Source organism: Danio rerio, chromosome 5 (assembly GCF_049306965.1).
Source record: "Danio rerio strain Tuebingen ecotype United States chromosome 5, GRCz12tu, whole genome shotgun sequence".
Classification (NCBI taxonomy): Eukaryota; Metazoa; Chordata; class Actinopteri; order Cypriniformes; family Danionidae; genus Danio; species Danio rerio.
The window spans coordinates 56,713,748-56,741,605 of record NC_133180.1 but is presented as its reverse complement, the minus strand read 5'-3'; the positions used below and the strand labels follow the sequence as shown (position 1 = coordinate 56,741,605).

The 27,858-nt window shown below is 35.3% G+C and overlaps 1 protein-coding gene and 1 long non-coding RNA gene across 4 annotated transcripts; one reads left to right on the top strand and one right to left on the bottom strand.

The window, feature by feature from the left end:
• Window positions 1–1,577: 1,577 nt before the first annotated feature.
• Window positions 1,578–26,682, bottom strand: ptar1 (protein prenyltransferase alpha subunit repeat containing 1). 3 transcript variants are annotated; one of them, NM_001130074.1, is made up of 7 exons: window positions 26,578–26,682; window positions 25,145–25,314; window positions 24,937–25,003; window positions 16,142–16,246; window positions 14,677–14,893; window positions 5,484–5,773; window positions 1,578–1,923 (listed from the first exon to the last, which is right to left on the bottom strand). In NM_001130074.1, exons 1-7 carry the CDS (start codon window positions 26,661–26,663, stop codon window positions 1,578–1,580), a joined length of 1,281 nt encoding a protein of 426 aa, NP_001123546.1. In that variant the 5' UTR covers window positions 26,664–26,682. The 3 variants fall into 3 exon arrangements, 1 of the variants encoding a protein (NP_001123546.1); XR_012406004.1 differs by lacking the exon at window positions 1,578–1,923 and adding an exon at window positions 4,188–4,526 and having other exon boundaries at window positions 4,641–5,773; window positions 26,578–26,667; XR_012406005.1 differs by lacking the exons at window positions 1,578–1,923; window positions 5,484–5,773 and adding an exon at window positions 11,783–13,163 and having other exon boundaries at window positions 13,207–14,893; window positions 26,578–26,667.
• On the top strand, window positions 9,889–19,993 carry LOC141385606 (uncharacterized). The gene is made up of 3 exons (XR_012406362.1): window positions 9,889–10,616; window positions 17,000–17,975; window positions 19,484–19,993. It is a non-coding gene; the product is annotated as an uncharacterized lncRNA (long non-coding RNA).
• Window positions 26,683–27,858: the final 1,176 nt, after the last annotated feature.

Below are 27,858 nucleotides of genomic sequence, written 5' to 3'. Positions count from 1 at the left end.
AACACTTCAAGATCAAAATAATGTGCGATTATTGCTGTAAATAACATAGCATCCAAAGACTGCTTTGATATTTTTGTTCTCGGTCGTCACTGCAGGTTTTATGGCATAATCTATTTAAGCCTATATTTCATATGTTGTTATATGTCAAGAGCTGCAAATGTTTGTTTAATCTATACATATTTCTAAACTATGCTTGTAAAGACTAAACTTGAGATCTTAAGAGGCTCACAATACATTTTAGAAACGCACCCCAGAAGAGTTGTGCACATATAAAATGATCATCGTCCTGATTTACGACTGAGATGTTCTACATTCTAAACCAATTACCAGAATCTACTCTGATTAAGCTGTGAACAAATCGAATTGTCGATGCAGGTTTAAGCCTGTGAAAGTTCAAAGTTTATTACAAGTTTAATAATAATAATAATAAGGGAGTAACAGTGAGTCAACCATAACTGTCTAATAGCATATTAGCTTTAATAAATCATGACATAAATGAAGCTAACAACATTTCACCTTTTCAGTTTTGCATAAATATATTTGAAGTTCAAAAGTGTTAAACAAAAGCAGCATTTGTAAACCCACACTCCCACTCCTCAGTGCAGGAAAAAAGCACCAGATGGGCTTGAATGTGGCAAGTTGTTGTTTCCGTCGCCACGTTTGGGTCAAGCTGAGAAAAGACTATTCCTCCTTCTACAATTCCCTTTCATCATGAAAACCCATGCATCAGAGAGACCACCTGGATGAACTACAACCTAAATCTTGTGCTTGAATGATGACTACACCACTGTGGTCTTCGTAATTCTAATGAGTGTCGATGATGTGCTTATGAGCCATTATTCTCCAATGCTCAAGAATCATCTGCATGAGCCGAGGAAACAGATATGTTGTTTGATACAAATACTCACCTGAACGAGGCCATCGATTCTGGCAATTTCATGTGCATTCAACTGTTCCATTTGTCATTAAAGCTCAGGAGAATGTCTGCCTCTAGCCCTAACATATCAGATGGCTCCAGGTACATTTCCATTTAATGATTGTGCTCACGTTTCTGATTGTAGCAAAACATCAACATTTTTGCTGAAAAGTATTCATGCTTCAGTACAAAAGTTCAAAGAGGAGCAGTAGACAAGATCGAGAGCCAGTCTGCCCTCAATTGAACAATAGAAAAAATGTGGGTCAGAATCACTTTGGGCTCTAAGTGTTCCCTTCAAGTATGCATTTAAGATTTCGGACAGAAATCAGCATGATAATATAATTGATTTGTGGAGGAAGACGTTACACAACATAAAAAAAATAAACATCTACAATTGTAGCTTTTTATAAAAAAAAGAAAAGAAAAAACACTGAAAACAGACCTGAGATATCCAGTACCTGAACTAAAGCAGCGGAAACAGACCAGGCTCAGACTATGAAGACGCTTATTGGGTTTTCATCATGAGTGGGAATCTGCATCACTGATAAGCTGGCCAAGGAGTCCAGCCATTTTCTGAGAAGCGCCTGTGGGCGGTTGAAGCCAGAAATAAGATGACCTATCACAGCTCTTCCACATGGTGGTGGGCGGAGTGTTTCTCAAGCTACTGACCTATTACAGAGTCCAGCCACTTTCTGTAGGCAATGGCAAAGCGGCTTTGCTCAGGGTTTCGACAGCCTGTGAGGATTCTAGAGATGAATGTGTGCTCTGAGGGAAATCCTGGCTGGAGAAGCAGAGGGCCCCGCTTCAGTCGCTTGGTGTCCTGGGTGTAGCTTCCATGTTTGCTTCCGTCCAGTACACAGTCAATGTCCATTGCCTGGGAGATGCTGTTGTTGTCACAGAGCTCTTTGCTGAGGAGGACATCGGTGTGGGTGAGAGCTGGAGATTGTGATCCTGCTCCCTGCATGTGCTCCCTCCTCCACTGGTGCCACAGGTAGAAAACATGCCGCCTGTTGGAGAAGCCTGAATTTGAGTTTGTGCAACAACCTTTACATTCTCTTTGCATTACTACATAGGTCTTACTTGTCACAGGTCTGATATGATGTTCAGAGATAAACAATGGCAACTAATAATATCAAATGCTCATCTAATAGATACAAATTTATATTTGTTTCAGAATCTATAAAAGGTGTTATATCATTAAATTTGAGATAGCTTTTGTTTTAAATGTATGAAGTTTATCTGATAATTTTTAGAATTTATTATGAAGCATGTTGGTGTGTTTTTTAATATTTTTTATCATATTGTTTTGTTTGACTTTGTTTGTATGTTGTGTCATGATGCTACTGACCTAATGTTACTGCCCCATGCAGGATTACTAAAGTTGTTAAACTTCATCTTGCTATGTTTATGTCGTATAGAAAACTGTGTGACCCCTTATTATTAATTACTTTACTCTTTGCAAATACAGAGAATCCAAACAGAAGTGTTTAAGCTTTAAAAAGCTTTCATATGCGTCAAGTATAATAAAAAGTAGTAACTAAACCCTAACTGTGACTATATTACAATTGATATTATTATAAGACTTATAGTTTCCTTCAATAAATTACTCTCCATAACATCTCTTAAAAAAGTTATTGTGCTTAATGTTACCATATGTCAAGTCTTTAAATCCCCCATCTAAGTTTCCCTTTTAAAAAGACATTTTTCTTCAATTAGACTTTATCTTCGTAACCAGTAAAACATGAAAGCGCGAACTTGGCAATCTCCACTGCTCTGTGTTTTAGTGTAAAAGACTAATTCCTAGACCTGGTCAACTAATAAAACCAAACTAAAATAAAATTAAAAAGGAAATGTGACACAGGACTAGGGTAATGCGATATCGACCAATCTGAAATCATACAATGTTTAACGTAAAACATCGGGATGGACCATGGCATTGTCGTCATAGACGGCAGTTAATTAATTATTTATGAATAAATAATTAATTACCAATTAATTATTCGTAGCCTACCACCTACAATTTTTAGTTTACATTTTAAAATAGCATTTTTTCATGCCTTTAACTCGTGTGCTGTTGGTTTATTTTCATCCATTCTGGGGTGAGTCTTAATTGGGCTACAACACTCTCTGTATTTCCGCAAATAGAATGATTTCTAATGACAAATCTTATTTTGACACATATTTTGGAAAAATGCTTTGAAAATATTTAAAAACTCAACAATACACTTTCTGTAAATTTACTACTTATTCTTTATGCAAGTGTTTGTTTTCGGCACATAAACTTCCATTATAGTGACATTTTCTAATGACACATTTAAAAAAAAAATACATTCAATACTCATTCATTATGCTGGTGGTTGTTTTTGCTACATTAACTTCCATTAAAATGACATTTTCTAATGATGCAGTTGCAAAGTCATGACACTTGCTGCTGGTTTTTCTTGTTGGGAAGAGGTAAAAATCTTGATATGTCTGAGAAAATAAGCAGCTCAGCAGTCAGAACAGTCAACACAGTAAATGTATTTATGCACAAAAACACACATTCACTATTATCAGCTGTTTTACTCCACAGAGCTCCATATAAAAGCAAGAAAGTTTTTTTGCTGAGGTCTATCAAAAGGGTTAATAATGCCAACTGATTTACCAACATGGAAAACCAGAAACAATAAAGAATGCATGATTCTATGATGCCACGACTTTGCAACCAAAAAATGGCATCAATAATGGAAATCAATAGCACAAAACAGCCAAGAACAAAACAAAAGTTAATTACTTTAATAACTTTAATAACTTAGAGATGTTTTACCTGTCTAAACCATCTCTTGTCTGCAGCCCGTGTTCTTATTATTAATAAACAGCAAAAGATAATGAAGCTGTTGTGAATAGGGCTGCACAATATATCGTTTCAGCATCGTTATCGCAATGTAATCAATCGCAATAGTCACATCGCAATTATACATAATGTTGAGTTCGGATTATTATTTATCTTATCATCAAGTGTTTTCTGAGTCCTGTGAATGTGTGATGGTTTTAAAAGCTTTAGGCATAAGAAATTGCAACGTTTGTAACTCGAATTATATAATATGAATTAATAATTCATATATTATATATGAATAATAAATTAATAATATAATTAATAATAAATTAATTTATTTTATTAAATGGTTTATAAAATGAAAACTATACAGCATTATTTTATATTTGAATCTTCAATTTCTGTATACCTGAATACAGTTTGACTACTTGGAAAACAATAAAACGCTGTGTATTTAATTTGTATTCTTTTCTTTATTGAACTTATTTGCGCTTGTTTTTTTATACTTTATACATATACACTCTCTTACAGAATCATCCAAAACAATTTAAAATTATATATTCTTTCCAAATAATTATTCAACTCATCTAGTGAAATTATATTCAATATTGCAATATATAAAAGGAGAATTAAAAAAAAATAATCGCAATGTTAGATTTTTCCAATATCGTGCAGCCCTAGTTGTAACATCAATAATGATTAACCATGTCTCTAAGTTTATATACAGTATATTAGTCAGTTTACCTGACAACTATTGTTTAAAAATCTGAAAAGCACTGTTTATTTTAGTAATATCTAATAATGTTTTCATTTGTGCTTTTGCTGTCCTGTTTTTAGTAACTTCTTAAAATATCATATACCAACCACTACCCAAACCATGATACAAACCGAACCATGAGCAATTTGTACAGTTGCACAACTAACTTACAGAATAAAAAGCATCAGTGACTAAAGCAAGAGCTTTTGCCTTATAGGTCATAATGCAGCACAAAATATTTTACACAAAAATAGTATGTCTTCTCTTTACACTACCAGCAAACCTGTAAATCAAATAGATCTGTTGAAGTGATACACTTTAAAGGGGCAAACACAAGCTAAAGATACAAAAACACCATTCATTGAGCAGCTGCTTCTTCCCTCAGCACCAAGAGACGAGGCTGGAAGGGGGAAAATCTAAAGGAGCTTGAGAAAAAGAGATCCAGCAAACTGTTTGCCTCTCCCTCCGTGAGCTACAACTCTGCAGCACAAGACTATCCATCATTTTAGTAACAGTAAGCCATAAACACATCAGGCCAGACCAGCTGAGGGCCAAGGACAGACTTCTGGCAAACAAAGTCACTGTATTCACACTGAGAGTCTGATGATGATTGATTGCATGACTACCAAGACCTGTGCTCTATCCGAAATCACCTCCTATACGATCATTCACCATACCCTACATTAGTCCACTTGAAGGATGTGATATCTTTCTTTTAAACTTCCAGGTCAGACCCTGTGCTAGTTAATTTACAACTAGCAAGCTGTCTAGTAGTAAAGAAACAATATATTTAATTTAAAAATTAAATCTTCATTCAAATTCATTCAGCATGTGAACTCTCACAGTGCTATTGAGTGTGGATGGGTTGTACACTTGCTATAGCTGTGCATAATGGGATTGATTGAAGACTGAAGACACAAATGGTGCACTTAAAACTTCAGATAAAGCCCTGGAGATGCGCTTCTGGTTTTAAAGCTCTGCTTGTTCATTCTCACCTGTGGCACCACAGCGTCTCGTGACCTGGATAAGACTCGATGAGATCGGTGCAGAGTTGGATCTCCTCATGGAAGAGCCGAGGCATGACGTCTTTGTGGTGATTGTCATCAGATGCAGTCGCCGTGTTCTCTCCGTTGGGCTGCTGGCTGGTGTGGACATCCTTCTCTGCAGCCGGGCTCAGCTCTTTGGCCAAGGCCTTGAGCAGATGCTGACGGTAGTGGAAGCCGCTGTGATCTGACACGTGCATGGACACCCAGAGGCGAGTGGAGGACAGCTCATCATGCAGAACCTGCAGTTGAATGTCACAGAGTATTAGAGCCGTCATGCTGAAGGTTGTTGCAGCTGATTTTGTGAATTTTAATTCAGCTGCCAAGTTGTAGGCCCTATGGATGTCAATATATTCAATCATTTATTCAGAAGCCTTAAATAAAATATGGACTTTCTGCAAAACATTTTGCATAATTATGCAGCATTAAAATAGGTTTAAAAAGCAGGCACTGTGAAATTAAGGAATCCACTTTTATTAGAATGATTCATGACAGAGTGGCCAAGAAGTATTTTGATAAGGAATAACAGATGAATTTCTGGTGTTAAATATATACACTACCTGCCTAAGGTTGGAATAAACTGATTTTTTTTTTTATCTATCTTCCTATGGCAGCATTTATGTGACAAAAATGCAGTAATACTGCAATGTTCAGAAATGTTATTATTACAACATAAAATATATTTTCTTATGTAATATATGTTAAAAGGTCCTTTATGTCAGTCTTTGCTAAGCCAATTTTTTTAAAAGACATTACATCAGTAATTATAAAACTGAGATAAATCAAAAATAATATACTAAATCTAAAATCTGTCATTTAACTGTATAGTGTATTTTGCCCTTTATTATAATTTGACATAGGGCTGGGCAATAAAATTGATGTCGATATTCATTTACCGAACACCATTAACAATATCGATGGTAAAAAAAAAAAAAATGTTTAAAAGGTTTGGTATGAAGTAGGGATGCACTGATACATCGATACCGATCCGATACTGATACTGAGGTTTTGTAATTTAAAACTAGCAGCAGAGCATTAACTAAATGCATATTTTCTGTGAAGCAATCCATTTAAGGTAGCCTGACATTTTTATTTGCAGGAAGAAAAAAAACATGATTTGACAAACAGCCTTTTCCGGTTCTTAAAAAGGATTCAGTCAGTGTTTTCGTTTTGTTATATAAATTTGTCATTAAAGGGAAAAGATCTAGATCAGGATTTAGTTTCTGTTTTTGTTTTACTGCTGAAATGCAGGTGCGTGAAGATGCTCTATTATGTTCTGTATGCTGTTTGCATACTAAATTAGTGTTTTAAAATGCAATATTTAATGTGTCACACAAAATAGTCACTTCATTTATTATTTTTTTTACAATATTTTAATATTAATCTGTTAACGGTTAACATTCAGTTTAAGAGCGGCGGTAGTCTGTTGGCAAATTTAACCGAAATAAGCTGTTTCTATAACTCTGGTGCTAAACTCAAATAATAGGCCTATCTTCTTCAGTAAAAAAATAACAGACCTACAGGTATACATGACAGACGGCACAATCTAACTAAAAACATGCTTGCTGTTTGAGCATTCTTTAAGCATTCATGTGATATTGTCCTTTTTAATATTAAGATTTTTTTTTTTTAATCTGCAATAGGCCATTATTGACATTGTCGGTAAAATAATCAGCTTTTTATTAAATTTATATTTTTTTTTAAATGAAAGCCTGATATTTTTCTGCAGATTTGATGCAGACTAAACTAAACCGTCTTATGCCAGTTTTACTTAATAATCCCTCTCGAAACCTCGCCGTGAGACAGAAAGTTCAAAACAAAGTCCGCTTATATGCTTCAGCATCAAAACACAAACTGATTTGCTAAATAAAATATTAATATATAAAATCACAGTGAAATATTTACAGTTTCGGAGTAGTCTATATTAGGCTAAATCATTTTCTGTTAATGCCAATCCATATTGCGCCCGTCAGTTTAACTTGTATTAATTTAATCTATTACTTTGACCACAATGGGCCAGGTTATAAAACTATTCGCAGCACTTAAAGTATTCCTCTTGGAAGAAACTCAATCTGAAGGATGGGAGAACAAACTTGTGAGAATAATCTTACGTAACGATGCACAACGTCTCTTTGCACAAAGCCGGTACGTGAATGAAAGCGATTTATGCTATGGAGACAAAGCGCGCAGCATTACGGTGTCTGCAGACATTTGCAAAACAGCAGCTCAAATGGAAGAAATAAGTGCGTTGAGGATCTGTCCAATGTATTATTGAGGCTTTTCTAATTAAACATTTCAGGTAGGCCTACTTTTTGAGTGAAGAGCAGGTAATAAACCTCTCTACTCCTCTATTGCGAATGCGATCTGATATAACAGACACAGCGCAACATGATGTAGAGACAGCAACAAAATGAACTCCTGCTGCAGGTCAAAATGAACCCATTTAATGCAAAACTAAATGCATTTCTTCACTAATTATTTAAACTAGCAGGAACAAATAGTCTTGTAAAAAGGTATTCCTGTTGTCAAATGCGACAAGCAGCTTGAATGGAGAATGAATAGAGAATGATTGACAGACGCAGCGGCAGGAAACGCTAAAGTGAACATGAATTTAACCACGTTAATATTCATCTGTACTTTACATTAAACTGTAGAATGGCTTTAGAACATTTGGGATATTGTATGCCTACATGACAACGATCTAGTGGCTTATAGTAGGCTACTTTCATGGCTTGGTTGGCTTATAAACAGAATATAGCGCACACGCAAGATCGGATTTGGATCAGTACCTGCTGACCGATACCCATTCCAGCAAAAATATGCGGTATCGAACCGATATCCGATTCAAGTATCGGTTCATGCCTAGTATGAAGCGCTATATATTTATTAAAATGTGGCGCACAACATGGAAGCAATGGCAATAAGCTTAGGTTGTCACTTTGTCATTTCTGATGGAGACACCGCACACATTTTCCAGGTTTTCCAGCCTAGTTGAAATATATCTGAACTTTCCGAATGCTACAAGTGCACTGCGATTCATGCAAGTAATCTGCTTCATACTTTTGATGAAATATTCACATTTCAGTAACGGCGGACTAATTACCTCAGACAAACACAGGGCACCCAAACTTTTCTCCATAAACTTGAGCTGCAGCAATAATTAGTTTGTTTGTCATCCTCTGAGAAAATGGTAGGCTAGTTACGAGAGACGCTATAGAAAATGGTAAAGGAAAGCACTCGCTTGCACCTTTCACTTCAGGTTAGAATAACAACACATGTGAAAATGCATGCTGTACAGTAGCATTGAGGAGGTTTTCAATAAAAAAGGATGTACCCAGAGTGGCTTTTTGGTTTATTTTCTTGTGCATCACAGCCACTAGCTCCCCATCTGAAAGAATTTTTAGCTTGGGGGTAATATAATCATTCAATTTCACAACTTGTAATGTTCAGCATGTTTTTGAATAATGATGGTTAGTTCCTTTACTTGAAAGATCAGATTTGATTATCATAATTTGTTTTGTTTACAGAATTGAGATTTACTGTATCATTATTATTGACACCTTACAGATGTTGATTTACCTTAAAGTTTGCTTTGATTGTTCAGCGCTTACGCTTTACCATTGCACAGACTTTGTAACATTTAATTTATTTACTTTAAGAGTCTCTTTAACACTTATGTTTATTTTTTTTCATAAAGAAATGAGATATGTTGTTTGTATATTTTTGTTTTTATTCATAATGCTGGTAAATTAAAATAAAGTGGTTAAATAAAAAATCCTAATATTCCTAAATGTATTGTTAAAAAATATTCAATAATTATTATCGATATTGAATGATATAAAACATGATATTGTTATTATCTTTTTTGCAATATCACCCAGCCCTAATTGGACAGCATGTTCAGTAAAGTGGAAATGATTTAATCTGAGTGAACTTACATCAACCAAAACTTTGAAACAATTTGTTTAGATTTATGGCCTAAATTCTCCCAGCTTTAGAATATTTAGCACAATTTCATAACAAAAAAATCTAGATTTCTTTAACTTTTAACTCTTAACCGGCTTAATTTTATATTTTGACTTCTGAAGCCAAACTTCAGCATGTGTTCCAAACCATTCAGGAAGACTTTTCAAAAACAAGTTCATTATCAGATGTATGCTCAATAAGTGTTTAACTGCTCATTAATGTATTACAATCATTCATTACCACAACATATTATGTAAAGCAGCTCAATTCTTAAACAAATAGAACACATATATTAATTTCTGTTTTAATTGAACTAGAAATACACTAGCATTTTACCACAACTCCCTGCCTGACGTGCAAATTTTTTGTGGATTTTTCATTTTCTTTTCTTCATCTATCTTAAGCTGCTTTGACACGATCTACATTGTAAGAGCACTATAGAATTAAAAACAACTTGATTTTTAACTGCCATGAACTGCAAAAATAATATAATGTAATGTATTTTTAATTTAATGCTATGTCAGCAACCAAGGTAAAATTTCATGGCAAGAACATTTCAACAATATATACAACTAAATATGCAATTAAAAACAACAAACAAATGAATACAAAAATAAGTAAGATTTTTAGTGCTAATAATACATGATACAAATTCAAATATTTTTCCTGGTGTCACTTTGTTAAAAATGTCCTTAAGAGAGTTCAAAAAAAGCATTCTGGAATCATTAAAAACAGGACAGTCTAGTAAAATGTGTTTTACAGTAAGAGGAGTTGTGCAGTACAAACATTGAGTGGGGTCTTAACCTTTGAGCAAAAAGCCATGCGTTAATAATTTATGTCCAACACAACATCTAGTAAAAATCACCTGATCAAATCTAGATTTAAAATGTATTAAAACTCTGAGTTTTTCAGGTTGTCATTCATTTTTCTTTTCGGCTTAGTCCCTTCATTAATCCGGGGTCACCACAGCGGAATGAACTTCCAACTTATCCAGCACATTTTTACGCAGCAGGGGCCCTTTCAGCCGCAACTCATCTCTGGGAAACATCCATACACACTCATTCACACTCACACACAATTTAGTCCACCCAATTCACCTGTACCGCATGTCTTTGGACTGTGGGGGAAACCGGAGCACCCGGAGGAAACCCACTCGAACACAGGGAGAACATGAATACTCCACACAGAAACGCCAACTGACCCAGCCGAGGCTCGAACCAGTGACTTTCTTGCTGTGAGGCGACAACACTACCTACAGCGCCACTGCGTCACCATTTTAGGAATTATTATTTTATACAATTTATTATTTTCCAATGCATCCCACTCCTCTTGCCACTTATTTAAAATGTAAACATTAATAAATTGTCTCATCTCTGAAGGAGAAGTTTGGCATTTGTTCACCACTTGTTTGAATGCGTCCTTAGCAGCTGCATCAAAACTGACTTTGTAGATAATAAACTTTGGTTAAAATACTTTCACTAAAAAGTATTTCACTTTCACTCGTTTTTAGTAGATACCATCACTAGGATGATCAAAAATAATGCAAAAATGTAATGCAAACATCAGAGAAAGCTTTTAAACATAACAAATATTTCAAAACATTATGACTTTAGCTAGGTACTATGCAGTTCTACAGAGCTCTAGATTGCAAATTCAGACTGACAAAAACAGTAGACATGCAGAGTAGACAAACAAGGCATGCAGGAATGCAAGTTGACAGCCGCATAACCCAATTACTCCTGAAATAGCTTATGAACAGCCAACACTGCAAATTTTAGATAGTAGATTTAACTACCTTGGAGTTAAAATTAACACTCCCTCAGAGTTTATATGGGAACCACTATAAGTGTTAAAAATAACACTTTTGAAAGTGTTAACATTGTCAACACCAAGAGAGTGTTAATTAACAAACTCTTATTGTGTAAAATATCTGTTAAATTTCCGAAAAAATACCAGCAGCTGTGGTTGCCAGAATCTTTCTGTGAAAAACATGGAAGTTTTATATAACTGTATAAATTTACAAAAAATAACCATATTTCATGAACTAATACATTGTTCATTTTACAAAATTATAGCTTAGTGCACAAAAATTTAAAGTCTTTAGATGCAATAATGTTTGCATGTGTGATTGCAATTAACAAACAGATTTTGACTGCATTAGTAACTACACAGTTACCTTTAAACAAAAGAAGATGCAGCATAACATCAAATATTTTCAGTTCATCTTGGACTTGAACAGAGACGCTATTATCCTCCACAATGGTGACACAAAAATCGTTTTGCTGTTTTTCTTTTCTTTTTTTTCATTTTTAGATTTTACGGAAAAATACCAGCAGCTGTGGTTGCCAGTAATCTGCTGTTTTTAACATTCATAAATTCAGTTTACAGAATATTTCTGTTAAAAGCACATTCAACAGTCTGTATTTTTTATCGAACTCAAACTGCAAATTTTAGATTTGGTAGATTTAACAACCTTAGAGTTAAAATTAACACTCCCTCAGTGTTTATATGGGAACCACTATAAGTGTTAAAATAACACTTTTGAAAGTGTTAAAATTTTTAACACCCAGAGTGTTAATTAGCAAACTCTTATTGTGTAAAATATCTGTTAAATGTATGTCAAAATTCTGGCAGCAGTGGTTGCCAGTAATCTGCCGTTTTCAACATTTTACATTAGTAAATACATTCGTTTCCAGAATATTTCTGTTAAAAATACATCCCATAGTCTGTATTTTTTATTCAAACACACTTAAGCCTTAAATTCCAGAGCAAAATCCTCACTAGTGTCCTCACTACAGAGGGCTGAACACTCAGACAGTGATGAAGTTAATGAGACAATTAAGTGTCTAATTAAAGGATGATTGAGAATTATTGATGAACAACTGTTAACAAGCAGAATCACTGAAGGAAAGAAAAACACAAGCCAAAACCAAAGATGAAATCAACTGAGAAAAAAAAAACTCTAAATAAAATAATAATCAATAAAAATAAAACAAATTACACAATGAAAAAAAAATATTTTTCAACATCTTTAACACAACTCATCAAATTAAACAACACATCATGGAGCTTCACCTATTACTGACCTTTGACTTTATTTCTGTCATGTGAACAAAAGCTCTTAATGAAATTTCTGTTGTTCATTTGAAGTCACCATGATGGAGGACAGAGTCTACTTTAGTCAGGCTCTTCAACTTCTTACTATAAGATGTCTTTTATTGTGGCTGCTATAGTTAATCACACTATTTACACGTATAGCATTGAAAGCCAAAAGAAAATAAAAGTGTCAGTCAGAAGAGATTATATATGTTATCATAGCCATTCTTTCCTGCTTGGTTTTTAATTCAGTATCATATTAGTTATGTGTGAGAAATAATTAATATACATAAATGAAATCACTGAAGCTTCAACAATTAATGACTTTATAACAGGTTTAAAAACACCATTTAAAACGAGAATGTTTGATCTATGGCACAACTTCAAAACACACAGACATCAATAATTAGTCGTTGAATCTCAATAATGGTGACAAACAAAAAAATAAAAATCAAGTTAAAAAAAAACACTCTACTGAAACATTACCTCCCAAAAACAACACAAAATAAAGGAAAAGAAAGAGATTGTAAGAACATAAAGCTGCATAATTTATTCATGCTGCAATGCATGCTGGGAGCTTTGAACTATGCTGGCACCCAGCATGCATTGCGGCATGAACTATGCAGCTTTTTTTTTCAGCAACCACGGTTGAGGTTCATATCCTAATTCTTGATGCCTGTAAGTCATATGAGCAAGCTGGAGCTTGAATGTTTAGTGCATGACACTTTAATTATAAATTGCATCCTAATTTTTTGATTGAATTTTCTATGAAGAGCAGCAGACTGCCAGAAGTATTGTCCCATGCAGTTTTAATACAACTATATTTGCATATTTTTATCAATCAACTTAATAAACACCTGATATTATATCTATAACAATTAAGCATAAACTGTATGGTTTCTCATGACATCTCTTGCTATAGCTAATATGTTTTAGAAACACAGCTATAACAGTCAGAGAAACATTTAGATAGAAGAGTAAAGCTTCAAGAGCTCAAATAAGCAGCCTCTGATCTCTATGATGGTGAGGTCAAATGAAATATTTTTAATAAATAAATATAAAACTCTGTTCATTGTCAAATATACTTACAGAAATGAAGTCAAACTTTAATCAGTGAAGCTGCTTATACTATTATTTAATGGAGTTGTTTAATCCTCTGTTTTAATTCAGTTGGTTTGGTGTGAGGCTGTGTCTGTAGTTTTATTTCTTCCTTCAATTTCTTATTCCTTCAGTGATTGTGCTTGTTAACCAGCAGGTGTTCAACAGCAGGTGTCTAAATTCACTTATTTGTGGTCATTCCCTCTGTCTAGTGGACTAAACTAATTGACCAATTTAAGGGCCAGGTGAATGAGGGTGTGGCGAGATTTCAGACACTCTGATTAGTTTCTCAAATACAAGGGTTTTCTACAAAGGTAGATACATGTTACTCTGTGTGACAAGGAGGCAAATCAGCTTCTAACGCCGATCTAACTCTAGAATTTTAACACTTTACTCTGAATTACCTCAACACTTGAAATTTAACACCAATGAATTTGCTGTGAAGACTGATTCAAGTCTTTTTAGCCCTGGATCATTAAATATCTACAGGCTCATCCTTTTTATATGAGAGCCTTTAGCTTGAATTGAGCCCTGTAACATTTGCCTAATTTCGCATCCAATTAAGAAAGGATAAGCACACATCAAAGGTCTGGCACTTACTTGACCCCCTTAAAGCCAATAAGCTCTCCTGACTAACAGCACTCGGCTCTCTCACTCCTAAGTAAATAAATAAATAAAAAAGCTAAATGGACAGAAAAGTGTGACGTCTGTAATCAGGTCTCTTATGTTTATCAGGTGGAAAAGAAAGGTATCAAGATCATCAAAGGCTCCGTAGACTTATCAACCTCATAAATAACCATGTCATGTTGCTTTCCTTGTAACAATACTGATTATGCGCCAATGTGATCCATCATTCCTTTAAAGTAATCCGAAACAAATCTAATCTTTGAGATTTACACAAAACAAAATGACATCTTACAGTCACACGCTTTACATCATTAAGAGAAATGACAAAAATGCAGTGCAGTACACTGAGACGGCCTACCTTCAGATTGCCTTTAGCCATGTTTTGCAATACCCAGATCCGATGGGACCAGGCATTGTAGTTGCTGGGGTATCGGCCAGCTGCTTCTGCACAGACTCTCATCTCCTCCTGCAAGGCCCTCTGCAGCCGCTCGCACTGCCTCCTGCTCTCAGCCGAATCCTTCAGCTCCTGTCCTGAGGGAGAGCATTCCTTCTGCAGCCTCTGCAACACCCAGCGCCTGTGCGATTTACACAATTTTTTTGTTAAGACATGTGCATGGCTGCATGAACAATGCAGGACATCCAGCATCCCTTCTTGTTCCTTGGTATAAACATGCTTTCTTTTGAGCTTGGTTCAGCCACTGATACAGCTGCACTCCAATAAATACACACAATGCAGAACATATGACAGCAGAAATGCTAATTATTGCATACCGTACTACGCAGCAGCACCGCTCATTAAAGATTATAGTGATAATTATCGATTATATATTGATTCAACAGTATTTACAGCACAGAATTGGTACCATGTCATATTCAGACCTTATCCAAATCGACAGGGTGATGAGTAAAAATCTGAATATATGTACTGATTTGCAAATTAAGTTATATATACAAATTATTTATTGGTCTTGTCAGCAGCACAAGCTTGAGTATAAATTAGCTTTCCAGGATATTCTAAAGAGATTTGCCCTTGTCCTTGCAGTAGTGATGAAATTCTGCTTCAGTCGGTGCCATTGTTGACATGTTGCAAGAGGTCTGCAACTGCAGAGAGTTTCATTTCATGGTGGCCTGGCCACTGCTTTCACCATTTCAAGTTCTCTTTCTACTAATACTAATTCAGCTAGTTGAAAGCACAGCGCACAGTTTCTGCTACAGTGCCTGCAGCTATTCCATTATTAATTTCATAATGCCCAATTTATTATTAGTTTTTCACATAAATTTTTCAAGATTCTGACTTACCTAAATCTAAGAGTGAAGTAAAATAAGTACTCTTAAAATAGGACACTTGACATGCACAAAATGCATCACATCAGTGTCATATTTTATATTTGGAAATATCTCATTTAACTACATCCTGCAATGTCTGCTTATGCATGAAAATTCATTTTTACTCATAAATTCTTGTTATGTTGTGGATGTATTAGCTAGTGTTCACATTTCTGCCATTAACTTAATCAAAATAAATAAAAAGCAAATAAATAAAACAAATTAGATTTGCCCAAACTGTGTATTAGGAAGGAGAAAAATACCTGACGAACCAAAAGCTTTACCCACAGTATATTACATTGTGATTTTCATTTGCTGATGTTCTTTATTGTCCCCATTCAACAAAAGCAAAAAAAATAAAAAAATGCTAAAACAAAAATTTATATTAAAACCAAAAGAAAGCTTACTTATTTTAAATTAGATTTCACTGGCTGGATAAAACATCATCTTTTTGCTTAAGCAATGACATTTGTGACCACTAATTAACATTCTCTAACCTGTGTATCCATGTCTCTGGGCTTTTAGGATGTTTAGATAGTGCGAGCTTGCCCAGGTAAAGGTCCTTTTCTGGGTTTAACACACCACACTGCAAGAGTTCCTTCCTAGAAAACATACAGTTTCATCAATTCCCAGATGAATGCAAAAATTCTGTAAATATCAAAACCTTAAAAAAAGGAAAAATTACAGCACTATCTTCTGGACAATATGCTTTTTCATGCATATTATCAAACATTCCATTTAGGCAGTTCCTGAGGCAGATTTAACATTAAGTGACAAGACATCAAATGCACAGTAGCCATTTGCACATGCCATTTCCAATGGCACATCCGTTTTTCATTGGCATGTGTCAGGGTGTAGTGACATGTGCCACCAAAACTTATGACGTCAATGACTGTGTTTTGGTACATGTTGCTACGTGGCTCCTGCATTACTGTAGAAATTGTTTAAATTAGATTGTGAACAAACACACAATACCATTCTTAATCAAAATTACAAATCTAAAGGTTCATCAATATGTCTATTTTAGCATAGTTAAAAAAAAACACCTGCTAGATATATATAAAAAATTAAAAGTCTGATGATTTTATTCACTTATTGTATATGTGGGCTTTTAAGGACATAGACATTTCATTAAGTTTATCAGCCACAGTCCAATAGAGGGTCCATTTATTTTTTAGTCTTCCTTGTATTTGGCACAAATCGAGCATGTTTCTATCTTTATTGGACAAAGAGCATCTGTCTTTATACATACTCAATACACATGCGGGCCATAATTGGAGCTCATTTTTCAGCTCCTCGCATTCTTACACACAATGTAAAAATGTATCTTGAAGCTTATTGCATTTAAAACATAGATCAGGGGATTTAAAGTTAAATGTGTTGTACAGGGTTAACAAAATGTCATTATACAATTATACTGTAGAAGTCTCATCCGAGAGATCAACGTTTGTGTACTTGAATTAACTGTATGTTAGTCATCTAATGAAATTTCAAAATGTAAATGTTGGATCAGTGCTAGTCTGTTATTTTTCTTTTTCCTTGCCATGTTATTTTCACCATTGACCACGAAGGGAGTAGCAAATAATTCTTTAAATGTGAAAAATAAAGCATTTGCAAGAAGATACTTATTATTTGTGTTTGGGGTATGTGAAATTTTGCTACAAGATCTTCAAATTACATAATAAAATATCTTTATACAATCTAACCATACTCTTATTCATCCATAATTTAAACCCCATATCATTTTAGCTAAAATTAAAAAAGCTGGAAAGCACTTAAAAGTGTCCTAGATTCCAAAGGTCGTCGTACTAGACATACGTTTTTTTCTATCTTTTACAAATGTATTATTACGGCCAACTTTTTAACATGTAATCAAGCCATGGATGCTTCACTAGAGAACTAAAACAATGCAGCTCTTAAATGAAAAGCCCAATAATAATAAACGAAATTTGGTAGTTGAAGCCCTCCCATATTTTTAAGAAATAATAATGCAAGCCTTAGCTTCTTGTTTTTCCAAATAAAAAGAGAAAGAAACCTTATTCTTAGAAATATTATACTGGAGAGGTATTGACTGAAAAAAACTAATTAAAATTTTGTTTACATCCAAGTCAAGATTATTTTTCCTGACTATTTAATGTTTATCATTCATTGCACTAAAGATACTAATTTTAAAGATTATTATAATTCTTAGATAATCAAAACCATTTATAGCATTTATGTATGGGTGAATAACATTGGGATTTAATCTCTCTTGTTCAATGAAAAACAGAATTAAATATTTATTTTTATCTCCTTTCAATTAAGATAAACTGCCAAACAGGCCATTAAAGGGTCACAAAACACCAAAACATATTTTTTTAGCTGTCGACAGTCGTATACGTGTCCCCAACTGCTAAAAACATTATTAGTACACATATTTTTCAATAAAAATTTTGCGTTATTTCGAGCAAATTGGTACTTCCGGTTTGAAACAAATTTTTGAAGCTGCGTCACGGCCATGAGATCTTAGCGTGTATTCCAGCATGTAGACTGGACGTCTGTACCTGGGAGTACCTAACTATGTCTCTGAGTGTGCTGCATTCATTCATGAGTAAGACAAACCAAACCAATCAGCGCGCTCTATTGTGTATACGGTGCAACTTTATTAATATGCAGGATAGCTCTGAAGACTGTTTGTACCTGAAACAGTGTTCAGACGGCAGAGAGACGATACGTTGTGTTGCCAAAAAAAGTGGGAAAAGAAGAAGAATTGTTTGGATATGGGTCATCAGTGTTACTTTTATAATGTGCTGCAACGAAGGTTTTGTTTTAATTTTCCAACTATGAGAGTGCAACTGGACTAACGTGTGGATCAGTGCATGCGACTCGTGGCAGAAATACGTTTGTATGGAACATTTTTTACTCGCGAGCTTTTCACATCTGGAAATTATGAAACCCGGATTTGCTGCTCGTCTCTTTTAAAAAAAGATGCGGCTCCAGTCGGTGTTGATTGTCCTGTTTCTACAGATTTGGTAAATTTGTGCGTTAAGTGCCCTTTCTTAGTTTATTCAGATGGCAAAGTTATAGTTTGTATCGTCAGCAGTACTCTTTCAGTGTTTAAAGACTCATTTAAAATGATTTTTAAGTTCCATAGTTTATGTTAATATCACTACAATATTATGGACTGAAAGATCTGCTGTAAATGCTGCTCTCTGAGTGTAAACGTGAACACTGCAAGCAAACCATTACCGAAAGTCATGTTTAATTTTCGCCACATTTTGTGACAGGAATAGTCTACACACACACATGGCTTTCTGACCTACAGAGTGCAGAGAATCTGAGTTACCAAGAAATGCAGAGGTTTTTTTCCTGTTATACGACGTGCGACATCAAACATTCCACCGTCATTGAACACAGTTGCTGTATTTCTCCCTTGGTTGCATGTTTGTTTTGCCTCAGTAAAAATCAGTGCATGCCCAAATGGAAACTCCAATTTTATTCATTTTATTTCATTTCCCCTTTTCCCTCCCCCGACACTCCTACTTAAACAGAACTAGACACACCCACTTTCCTGACTTTTTCCAAACTAGAGGTGTGAAAACACCCTGCTGAAACGGGGGGGGGGGGGGGGGGGTTATGGCCCTTTAAGTTTAAGGATGGGATTGATTTTCCAAGTTCTAATAGAAATACAATGACATCATTAGTGCAAAGGGAAATACAGTGTTTTAAAGCTCCTATAAAAAATTAAAAAATAACAAATTTTAATAAACCCATTTGATCAACATGTATCAACTGAGGTCAAACCTCTTAAGCCTCATAGACAATGCATCAGCAATAATTTTGAACTCTGCATTTAAAAGTGAGATGGGCTTAAATAAGGGGTGCCCAAAACAGGTCCGGTGTCCTGCAGTCTAGTTCCAACCTCAATTAGACACACCTGAACAAGCTAATCCAGCTCTTTCTAGGTATACTAGAAATTTCCAAGCAGGTGTGTTGAAGGAAACTGAATCTAAACTAAGCATGACACCGGCCCTCCAGGACCGAGTTTGGGCACTTTAAAGATAACATTTCCTGCTTTAAAATAAAGGGGTGATAAGGGAGATTAAAATTTCTCTTTGATTTCCATGTAAATATTAATTGGAAACCCATCAGAGCCACAGCTTTACCACACCTCATATGAAGATTAGCATTAAAAAATATCTTCCAATTCCAGTTCTTTATCAAGCTCAGATCTTGTTTCTTCAGTGACAGAGCCAATTCATCAATTAAGCTATTCTGATTAGTGGGGCTTATAGGAAATTCAGAATGATTAAGCTGTTTTTTAAATCATAATCGCAATAGTGGATCTTCGTAGTAATTTCTTTAGCTGCCAAGCAAACAAAATGTGTTGTTGTTTTTTTTTGCCCTGATCACTGTTTGCTGCAATCTTAACTCTTGTGTGTGGTTGACAATGTTCTCATCCAATGTGGGGTGATTGTGATTCTTGATTTGGCCACAACGTTCTGTGCTTTAGCAAATGGAATGATTTTTGGTGACAAATGCTATTTAGCAAATGCTGAAAGTTTTCAAAAACTCAACACACTCTGGCTTTTTTTTGCCCAATTAACATCCATTAAAATGACTATAGGTCGCGAAGCCATGACACCGTATTATGTATTCTTGATAGTTGGTGGTTTTTCCTGTTGGGAAGAGGTACAATTTGCCATTTTTGCTGTTGATCAGTTGCTTAGTTTTTGGCTTTTTTGGAGTTATATGGATAAAAGTGTGCGTAACCTTTGTGTACTTACCTTGATTTTCAAGAAATTCAAAATAAGCAGCTTAGCTCTCAGAACATAGTAAACATAGTTAGTGTATTTATGCACACACAAAATAATTTGTCAAGGCAGCATGAGGGTTCAGTGGTTCTGTCGCCTCACAGCAAGAAGGTCACTGGTTCGAGTCCTGGCTGGGCCAGTTAGCATTTGCGTGTGGAGTTTGCATGTTATCCCAGTGTTCAAGTGGGTCTCTTCCAGGTGCTTCGGTTTCCCCCACAGTCCAAAGACAAAGGTTCAGTAAGTTCAGCAAGTAAAAATTGGCCCTAAAGTGTGAATGCAAGAGTCTATTGGTTTTTCTCAGAGCTGGGTTGCGGCTTGCAGGGCATCCACTGCGTGAAATGTATGTTGGAATAGTTAGCGGTTTATTCCACTAAGGTAACCCCCAATAAAATAAAGGACTAAGCCACAAAAAAAAAATTAATAAATGAATAAATATAAATTAAATCTTTGTTATACTCCATAGAACTCCATATAAAAGTCAAAAGCTTCTTTGCACAGACTTATCTAAAGGGTTAAAAGTGCCATTTGACTATCAACAGTAAAGAAGTACAAATGTCACGTATTCTTAACAGGGAAATACACCAACAATCAAGAACGCCTGATTATTTGGTGTCAAGCCTTTGCAATAAAAAATGTCATTGTAATGAAAGTCAATGGGACAATAACATCCATTAGCATAATGAAAGGGAAGTAAATTGGAACAATACACAAGGGTTAATATACTCTTTTCAACTTATAACAGGGGTGAACTCACTGGCTTTGAATGTTTGGAATAGACCTTTTAAAAGTCTATAGTATTGCAAAATTTAGAAATGCAGGCACCCCGTTTAAAAAACCTTTAAATAAACATTGAAGCACTGTATATGTTGTACAAACTCCACAATGCAATAAATCACATGTCTGACAGGAACTTATTGTTAACTAAACCTACATTATGCACTAACAGAAAACATTAGTCAACAAAGTGCCATAAACTGCGACAAGGTCAGTGACACAGTACACAATTTTTGGCATGTTACAAGTTTTAGTGGCACATGCCAGTAGTATCCACTGACACCTGCCAATAAAAAAAGTCACAAAGATAAATAAAAATACAAATAAAATCACTTAGAAGCTCAGTGCAAGTTGTGATTGGCAGCAGCATATTGTTGACTAAATATCTTTCTTTGTGTGTGTGTGTGTTCAAAGTCTACATTATGCTTCGGTGCATGTCAGTCACTACTGGAGGATAAACCAAAATACAGTCAGTGAATGCATCGCCAAATCACAAGTTTTGATGACATGTCATTATAAACTAACACGTCAATAAAAACTGCCACCAAGCACAGTGGCATGTGTTAATGACTTCTGTGCACTAGGGTTTGGCGATGTCGACCAATTTGGAATCATAGGATGTTTAATATAAAACATTGCAATGGACGATGGCATCGTCATCATAGGCGGTGATGAAATAATTATGGATAATTAATTAATTCATAACAAATTAATCATTTATAGCCTACCATTTTAACTACCTGACCCGCATGGTCTGTTTTTACCCATAACCAAATCATAAATGAATAAAGATAAGTTACACACATAATTAAATAAGCGAATTTGCAACGGGGGCAGGGCGGAGTATTGCGATCCCGACTCAGCATTGTGGTGTCTGTCGGCCATCGGTGATGGCATCGTCTATCGGTCCAACCCTACTTTGCACCAGAAGTTTTTTCACTTCAAGTTAAAATTTGTTAACAAAAAAACAAGATCTAATACCACAAACATATTTACGCTTATAAAATACTTAAAAAGTACTGAATAATAAGTATGAATATATCTGAATCAAATAAGCAAAACAAAGTGATTACAAATAACATTTTACCTTATCCATCAAATTTAAATAGTTAATTTCAAATAAGTTAATTTAAATAAAAGGAAATGTGTGAATAAACATATTGTAAAACTAATTATAATATATATATATTTTATATACTTTTTTTATAGTACACTGCTCAAAAAAATCTGAATGAATGGGATATTCTTATTGAATTTCTTTCTTCTTTACATAGTTGAATGTGCTGACAACAAAATCACACAAAAATTATCAATGGAAATCAAATGTATTATGCCATGGAGGTCTAGATTTGGAGTCACACTTAAAATTGAAGAGGAAAAACTTTACAGGCTGATCAAACTTTGATCTAGTGTCCTTAAAACAAGTCAAAATGAGGCTCAGTAGTGTGTGTGGCCTCCACATGTCTGTATGACCTTCTTACAATGCCTGGGCATGCTCGTGATGAGGTGGCTGATGATCTCCTGAGCAACCTCCTCCTAGACCTGGACTAAAGTATTCGCCAACTCCTGGACAGTCTGGTGCAACGTAGCATTGGAGGATGGAGCGAGACATGATGTCCCAAATGTGCTTAGTTGAATTTATATCTGGTTAACGGACGGGTCAGTCTATGGCATCAATGCCTTTATCTTGCAGAAACTGCTGATACGGTCTAGTCGCATGAGATCTAGCAATAAGAGGAACCTTGGGCCAACAGCACCAGTGTATGGTATCACAAGGGCTCTAGAGATCTCATCTCAGTACCTAATGACAGTCAGGCTCCCTCTGGCGAGCACATGGAGTGCTGTGCAGACCCTCCAAATAAATGCAACTCCAGACCTTTACTGACCCGCTGCCAAACCGGTCATGCTGAAGAATGTTGCAGGCAACATTCTCCATGGCGTCTCAAGACTCTGTTACGACTGTCACATGTACTCAGTATGAACCTGCTTTCACCTGGAGAACACAGGGAGCCAGTGGAAAATTTGCCAATTTTGTTTCTTCACGACCTGTGGATGTCGGGTCCTCATACTACCCTCATGGAGTCTGTTTCTGATCGTTTTAGGTGAAATGTGTTAGACGCACATTTGTGGCCTGCTTAAGGTCATTTTGCAGGGTCCTGGCAGTGCTCCTTCTGTTCTTCTTTGCACAAAGGCAGAGGTAGCAGTCCTGCTGCTGAGTTGTTTGCTCTCCTACAGCCTCTTCCACATCTCCTGAAGTACTGGCCTGTCTCCTGGTAGCACATCCATGCTCTGAACACTACACTGACAAACAAAGCAAACCTTCTTGCCACAGCTCGCATTGATGTGCCATCCTGGATGAACTCCACTACCTGAGCCACTTGTGTGGGTTGTAGAGTTTGTCTCATGCTACTAGAGTGAAAGCACCACCAGCATTCAAAAATGACTAGAACATCAGGTAATAAGCAAAAAAAACTGAAAAGTAGTCTGTGGTCATCAACTGCAGAACCAGTCTTATATTAAGGGTGTCTTGCCAATTGCCTATAATTTCCATTTGTTGTCTATTCCATTTGCACAAACTGATTATCAATTAGCATTGCTTCCTAAGTGGGCAGTTTGATTAAACAGAAGTGTGGTTGACCTGGAGTTACATTGAGTTGTTTAAGTGTTCCCTTTATTTTGAGCAGTATATAAACTATGTCCTTGTACAAAAAGCTAAACAGATGCATTTTTTTTTATCTTAGAATTTAGGTTTCTTGTATGAAGATGATTACAGTTTGTGGTAGATGTAAAAAAAATAGAAATGTCTGGCTAACAGTTTACTGCATGCAGGTAAATTTGATAAAAAAAAAACTAATATTCCTTATGTAAAATTATGAAAATAAAGTAGCATTAGCAGAATAGTATCCTTTTTGGTTTTCCTTTTTCTAAAATTAGACAATACATCTAATAAAAGCACCAACAAGAAAGATAGAGTGATGAAATGCTGACATAAAAGAAAGAAAGAAGGAGAATTTCTAAAAATACCATAGATGTGCATGCATTAGAAAGCACATGTAGATATAATGGACAATGTGTTTCCTCTAGGATTTTTTCCAGCTGTGGCGGCAGGCCTTTTTTTTTTACAGGTATACCAAATACCAGTGATGTTTTTTTCAATGACAAATGTCGTGAGTGCAGTATTACAGGTCGAGATTGCATTTATGTAATAGCCTACAGCATGCAGATCTCTTTGCTTGCGCGCCGATTTCCTCTGCTCGTGCACAAAACCTCTTGTGCGATCTCAAATAAACGCTGCTGTGGTGCGATTGAGTGTGTTTATGTAACGAGTATGTCTCCAGCATTTATTAGATTTGCTACGAATATTTATGAATGTCTCTAATAGACCTACAGAGCGATATTAATGCGTTCTCAAGTAAAATGAAATGGCTATACGTCGTGTTTGCTGGCCTCACCATGCACCTGTCAGTCAGTCAGTCAGTCAGTCTGTCTGTCAACACGTAACCTTAACGGGGTAAACAAATAATGCACAGCATTACTACGGTTACAGAGAAGTTTGCACTCTTATAAATCAGTCATCTTTTAATACGTGTTGATGCGATTATTACCCGCTATTAAAAAAATTTAATGTTTTGAATGAGAAGCTGTACTGTAGCCGTGGCGGGATGAATTTTGTCATGACGCCCCACCATGGAAGAATGAATGTAGAGGAAACCATGGAACTGTACCTGACATTCCACGCAGTGGTAAAATCTGGATTCAACAGAAGCAATGTGCTGGTTATATCCACCAGAGCTTGAAAAGAAGAAGAAAGAAATATCAGGGATTTTTTTTTCTCCAATGATGCAAAGTATTTAATAAAATACCATACTAATAAATGCTATACCATGCAAGGTGTTCAAAAAAGCAAGCTAACCCAATAATCTTTCATCCTACCTTCCCGGTCGAGCCACTGCTTTCTCTGCCTGTAGAGCAGGAGTTTATTATGCACATAAGGCAGCAGAAACTTGACACACCAGCTCTCCACTCCCAGCTTATTCTCCACCAGGACGATGGGGCTTCTGTTGTACCGGGCTTCAGGACACGGAATGAGGCCAATTTCATCACTGTGAATTCAAGATAAAAAGATGCTGGCTATTTTTGGATATACTAAATACTAAGGAGCTGATGGCAAACAGGGATGCATAACATCTCAGCTGACACATAGTCGCTTTAGATGCACCTCTCTGGCATAAATACAAGGGTGCCATAAGAGAAGGAAGTAATTAAACCATTGGCACAAGACACTGACCTTTTAATATGAAACAAACAGACAAAACGAAGACAAAATTAACAACTACAATTGAAAACAGAACATCCTAAAAAATTTTTTGTAGTGGACTAGAAACATGCCAGACAGTATGGATTAACATTTGAAATAATCTACTATGAAAATGTGTGTATAGAATTGTGGAGTCTGAATCAAAAGTCAGATCTTTAAAAGTCATACATGAACACTTGCATTAAATCAGGTACCTTTGAAAGTGTTCACATTTATGCTAAAAAAGTGAAGTTGTCAAAATAAACAAATAAACAACACATGCTTAGCTTCATTACAAAACCTAAATTATGTGGTAAATGATTTTATGAAAACTATATTTCGTATTTGCTCATATACCTTTCATTTCAAAAGCAAAAGGGCATATCTAATCTAAAACAAGAATAAAATTTTCTTAATTTCATTTTTAATTTGTGCGGCAAATCAGAAGTCATAACTGGACAGCTCTGATATGAGAAATAAAATTGGTGGTTACATTAATATCCACAAACCTGTGTATCAGTTTCCCGATAATGCTCGTTGTAACGTTAGATGTTGACTTAAGTGATTTGTCTGGGTACATTAAGATGCAAGATGTTGCAACAACATATTAAATCACTCCATATAACGTCACCAGTACGTAAACATGGACAATTCTTGAGATTATGCAAATAAATATATAAGGTGAACGATTATCTAATTACTAACTTAACCAGAGAATAACACTGACAGTACTAGCTACAGCATGACAAACATGCACATACTTTGACGTTTCGGTGAGAAAAACTTTTGGCGTTCGCACGGAGATGTTAAACAACACAAGTTTCTCCAGGCACGGTGTAAATGCAGTGCTGAAGAGCTCTGGTCTACAGTCTGCTGCTGGCCTGCGCCAAGCGCCAGCGGGTTAGAGCTGGTTAATAGCCAGTTAGCCAGAGCCAATGCCTGCGCAAGTTACAGACAGACGGCTGCTGCTCTATGTTCTCCCGGCGACTTACAGCGAGGGTCTGGACGAGCTGTTTAGACTAAACTAGAACACTGCGCAATGAATAACAATGCGAGTTCATATACGTACATGTTCGGGTTTCTTTTAAAGGCGTTAGTGATATCTTTCACAACTCTCTGGACCAAGACATCCACCTCCTCTTCCGACTCAGCCATTTTCAGAGCTCGAGTGACGTCAGCGCGGGTGACTCAACCTCATCCGGGACATTTCACAGTAACCGTACCATAACCTGACCATAACGCGTTTAAGGGAAAATACAGGATTTCAACAAAAAAAATCAAATCGCTTCAAATGTGAAAACCATGTTGGACAGCGTTAATACAAGATATTAGTTGGATAATCTCCTATATAAATATGCAATCCTAAACAAAGCAAAGGAAATCAATTTGAAAATTTTAATAACACGTTAACCGGTCAATGCATTTACCTCAAATATTTACTGATATTGCAGATACTTGTTCTTTCTGTCGGGAAACTGAGGAAACTGTGACACACATGTAAAATCTCATATTCTACATAAATAATAAACCACAATAAACAAAACAACGCTTCAAATTGAAATAAATTAAATGTTATTATTCTAGTCTCAAAAATAAAAATGAGGAATATCAGAATTATTAGCCCCCCTGTTTTCCCCAATTTCTGTTTAACGGAGAGATTTTTTTCAACACATTTCTAAACATAATAGTTTTAAAAACTAATCCATAATAACTGATTTCGTTCATATTTGCCATGATGACAGTACATAATATTTTACTAGATATTTTTTAACACACTTCTATGCAGCTTAAATTGACATTTAGGTTTAACTAGGTTAATTAGGTTAACTAGGCAGGCTAGGGTAATCAGGCAAGTTATTGTATGACAATGGTTTGTTCTGTAGACTATCAGAAAAATAATATATAGCTTAAAGGGGCTAATGATTTTGACCTTAAAATGTAAAAAAAAAAAAAAAATACTGTGAAAATTTCCTTGCTCTGTTAAACATAATTTGGAAAATATAAAAAAAAAAAACACAAATTCTAATGGGGGCTAATAATAATAATAATAATAGTAATAATAATAATAATTTTTTTACTTTTTTTTTTTTTTTACTTTTTTATATATATATGAAATTCTTTATTTACAAACAAAAACATCTTAAATCCTCTACCTCATTTGCTAATTTTTTAATTGAAATTGATTCCTTGCTTAAAGCTATGCATTTTTCTAACAACAAAAATTCTGCAAGTTAATGGAAACTTATGAATATGTAAGGCTTCCAGTAAGTTAGTCTCGGTTGCTTTCTGTTTTTATTCAATTTTGTACTTCCCCGTTCTTTATTTTGTTCTCTTTTTTTATTTTTTTATT

Bases quoted from the DNA above. Each gene is read 5' to 3' on its own strand.
- ptar1 (NM_001130074.1), bottom strand. From the start codon at position 26,663: ATGGCTGAGTCGGAAGAGGAGGTGGATGTCTTGGTCCAGAGAGTTGTG. The intron at 25,315-26,577 runs GTACGTATATGA...TTGAATTCACAG, and splicing joins TTTAAAAGAAACCCGAACAT to TGATGAAATTGGCCTCATTC. The intron at 16,247-24,936 runs GTACAGTTCCAT...TATGTTTTCTAG, and splicing joins ACCACTGCGTGGAATGTCAG to GAAGGAACTCTTGCAGTGTG.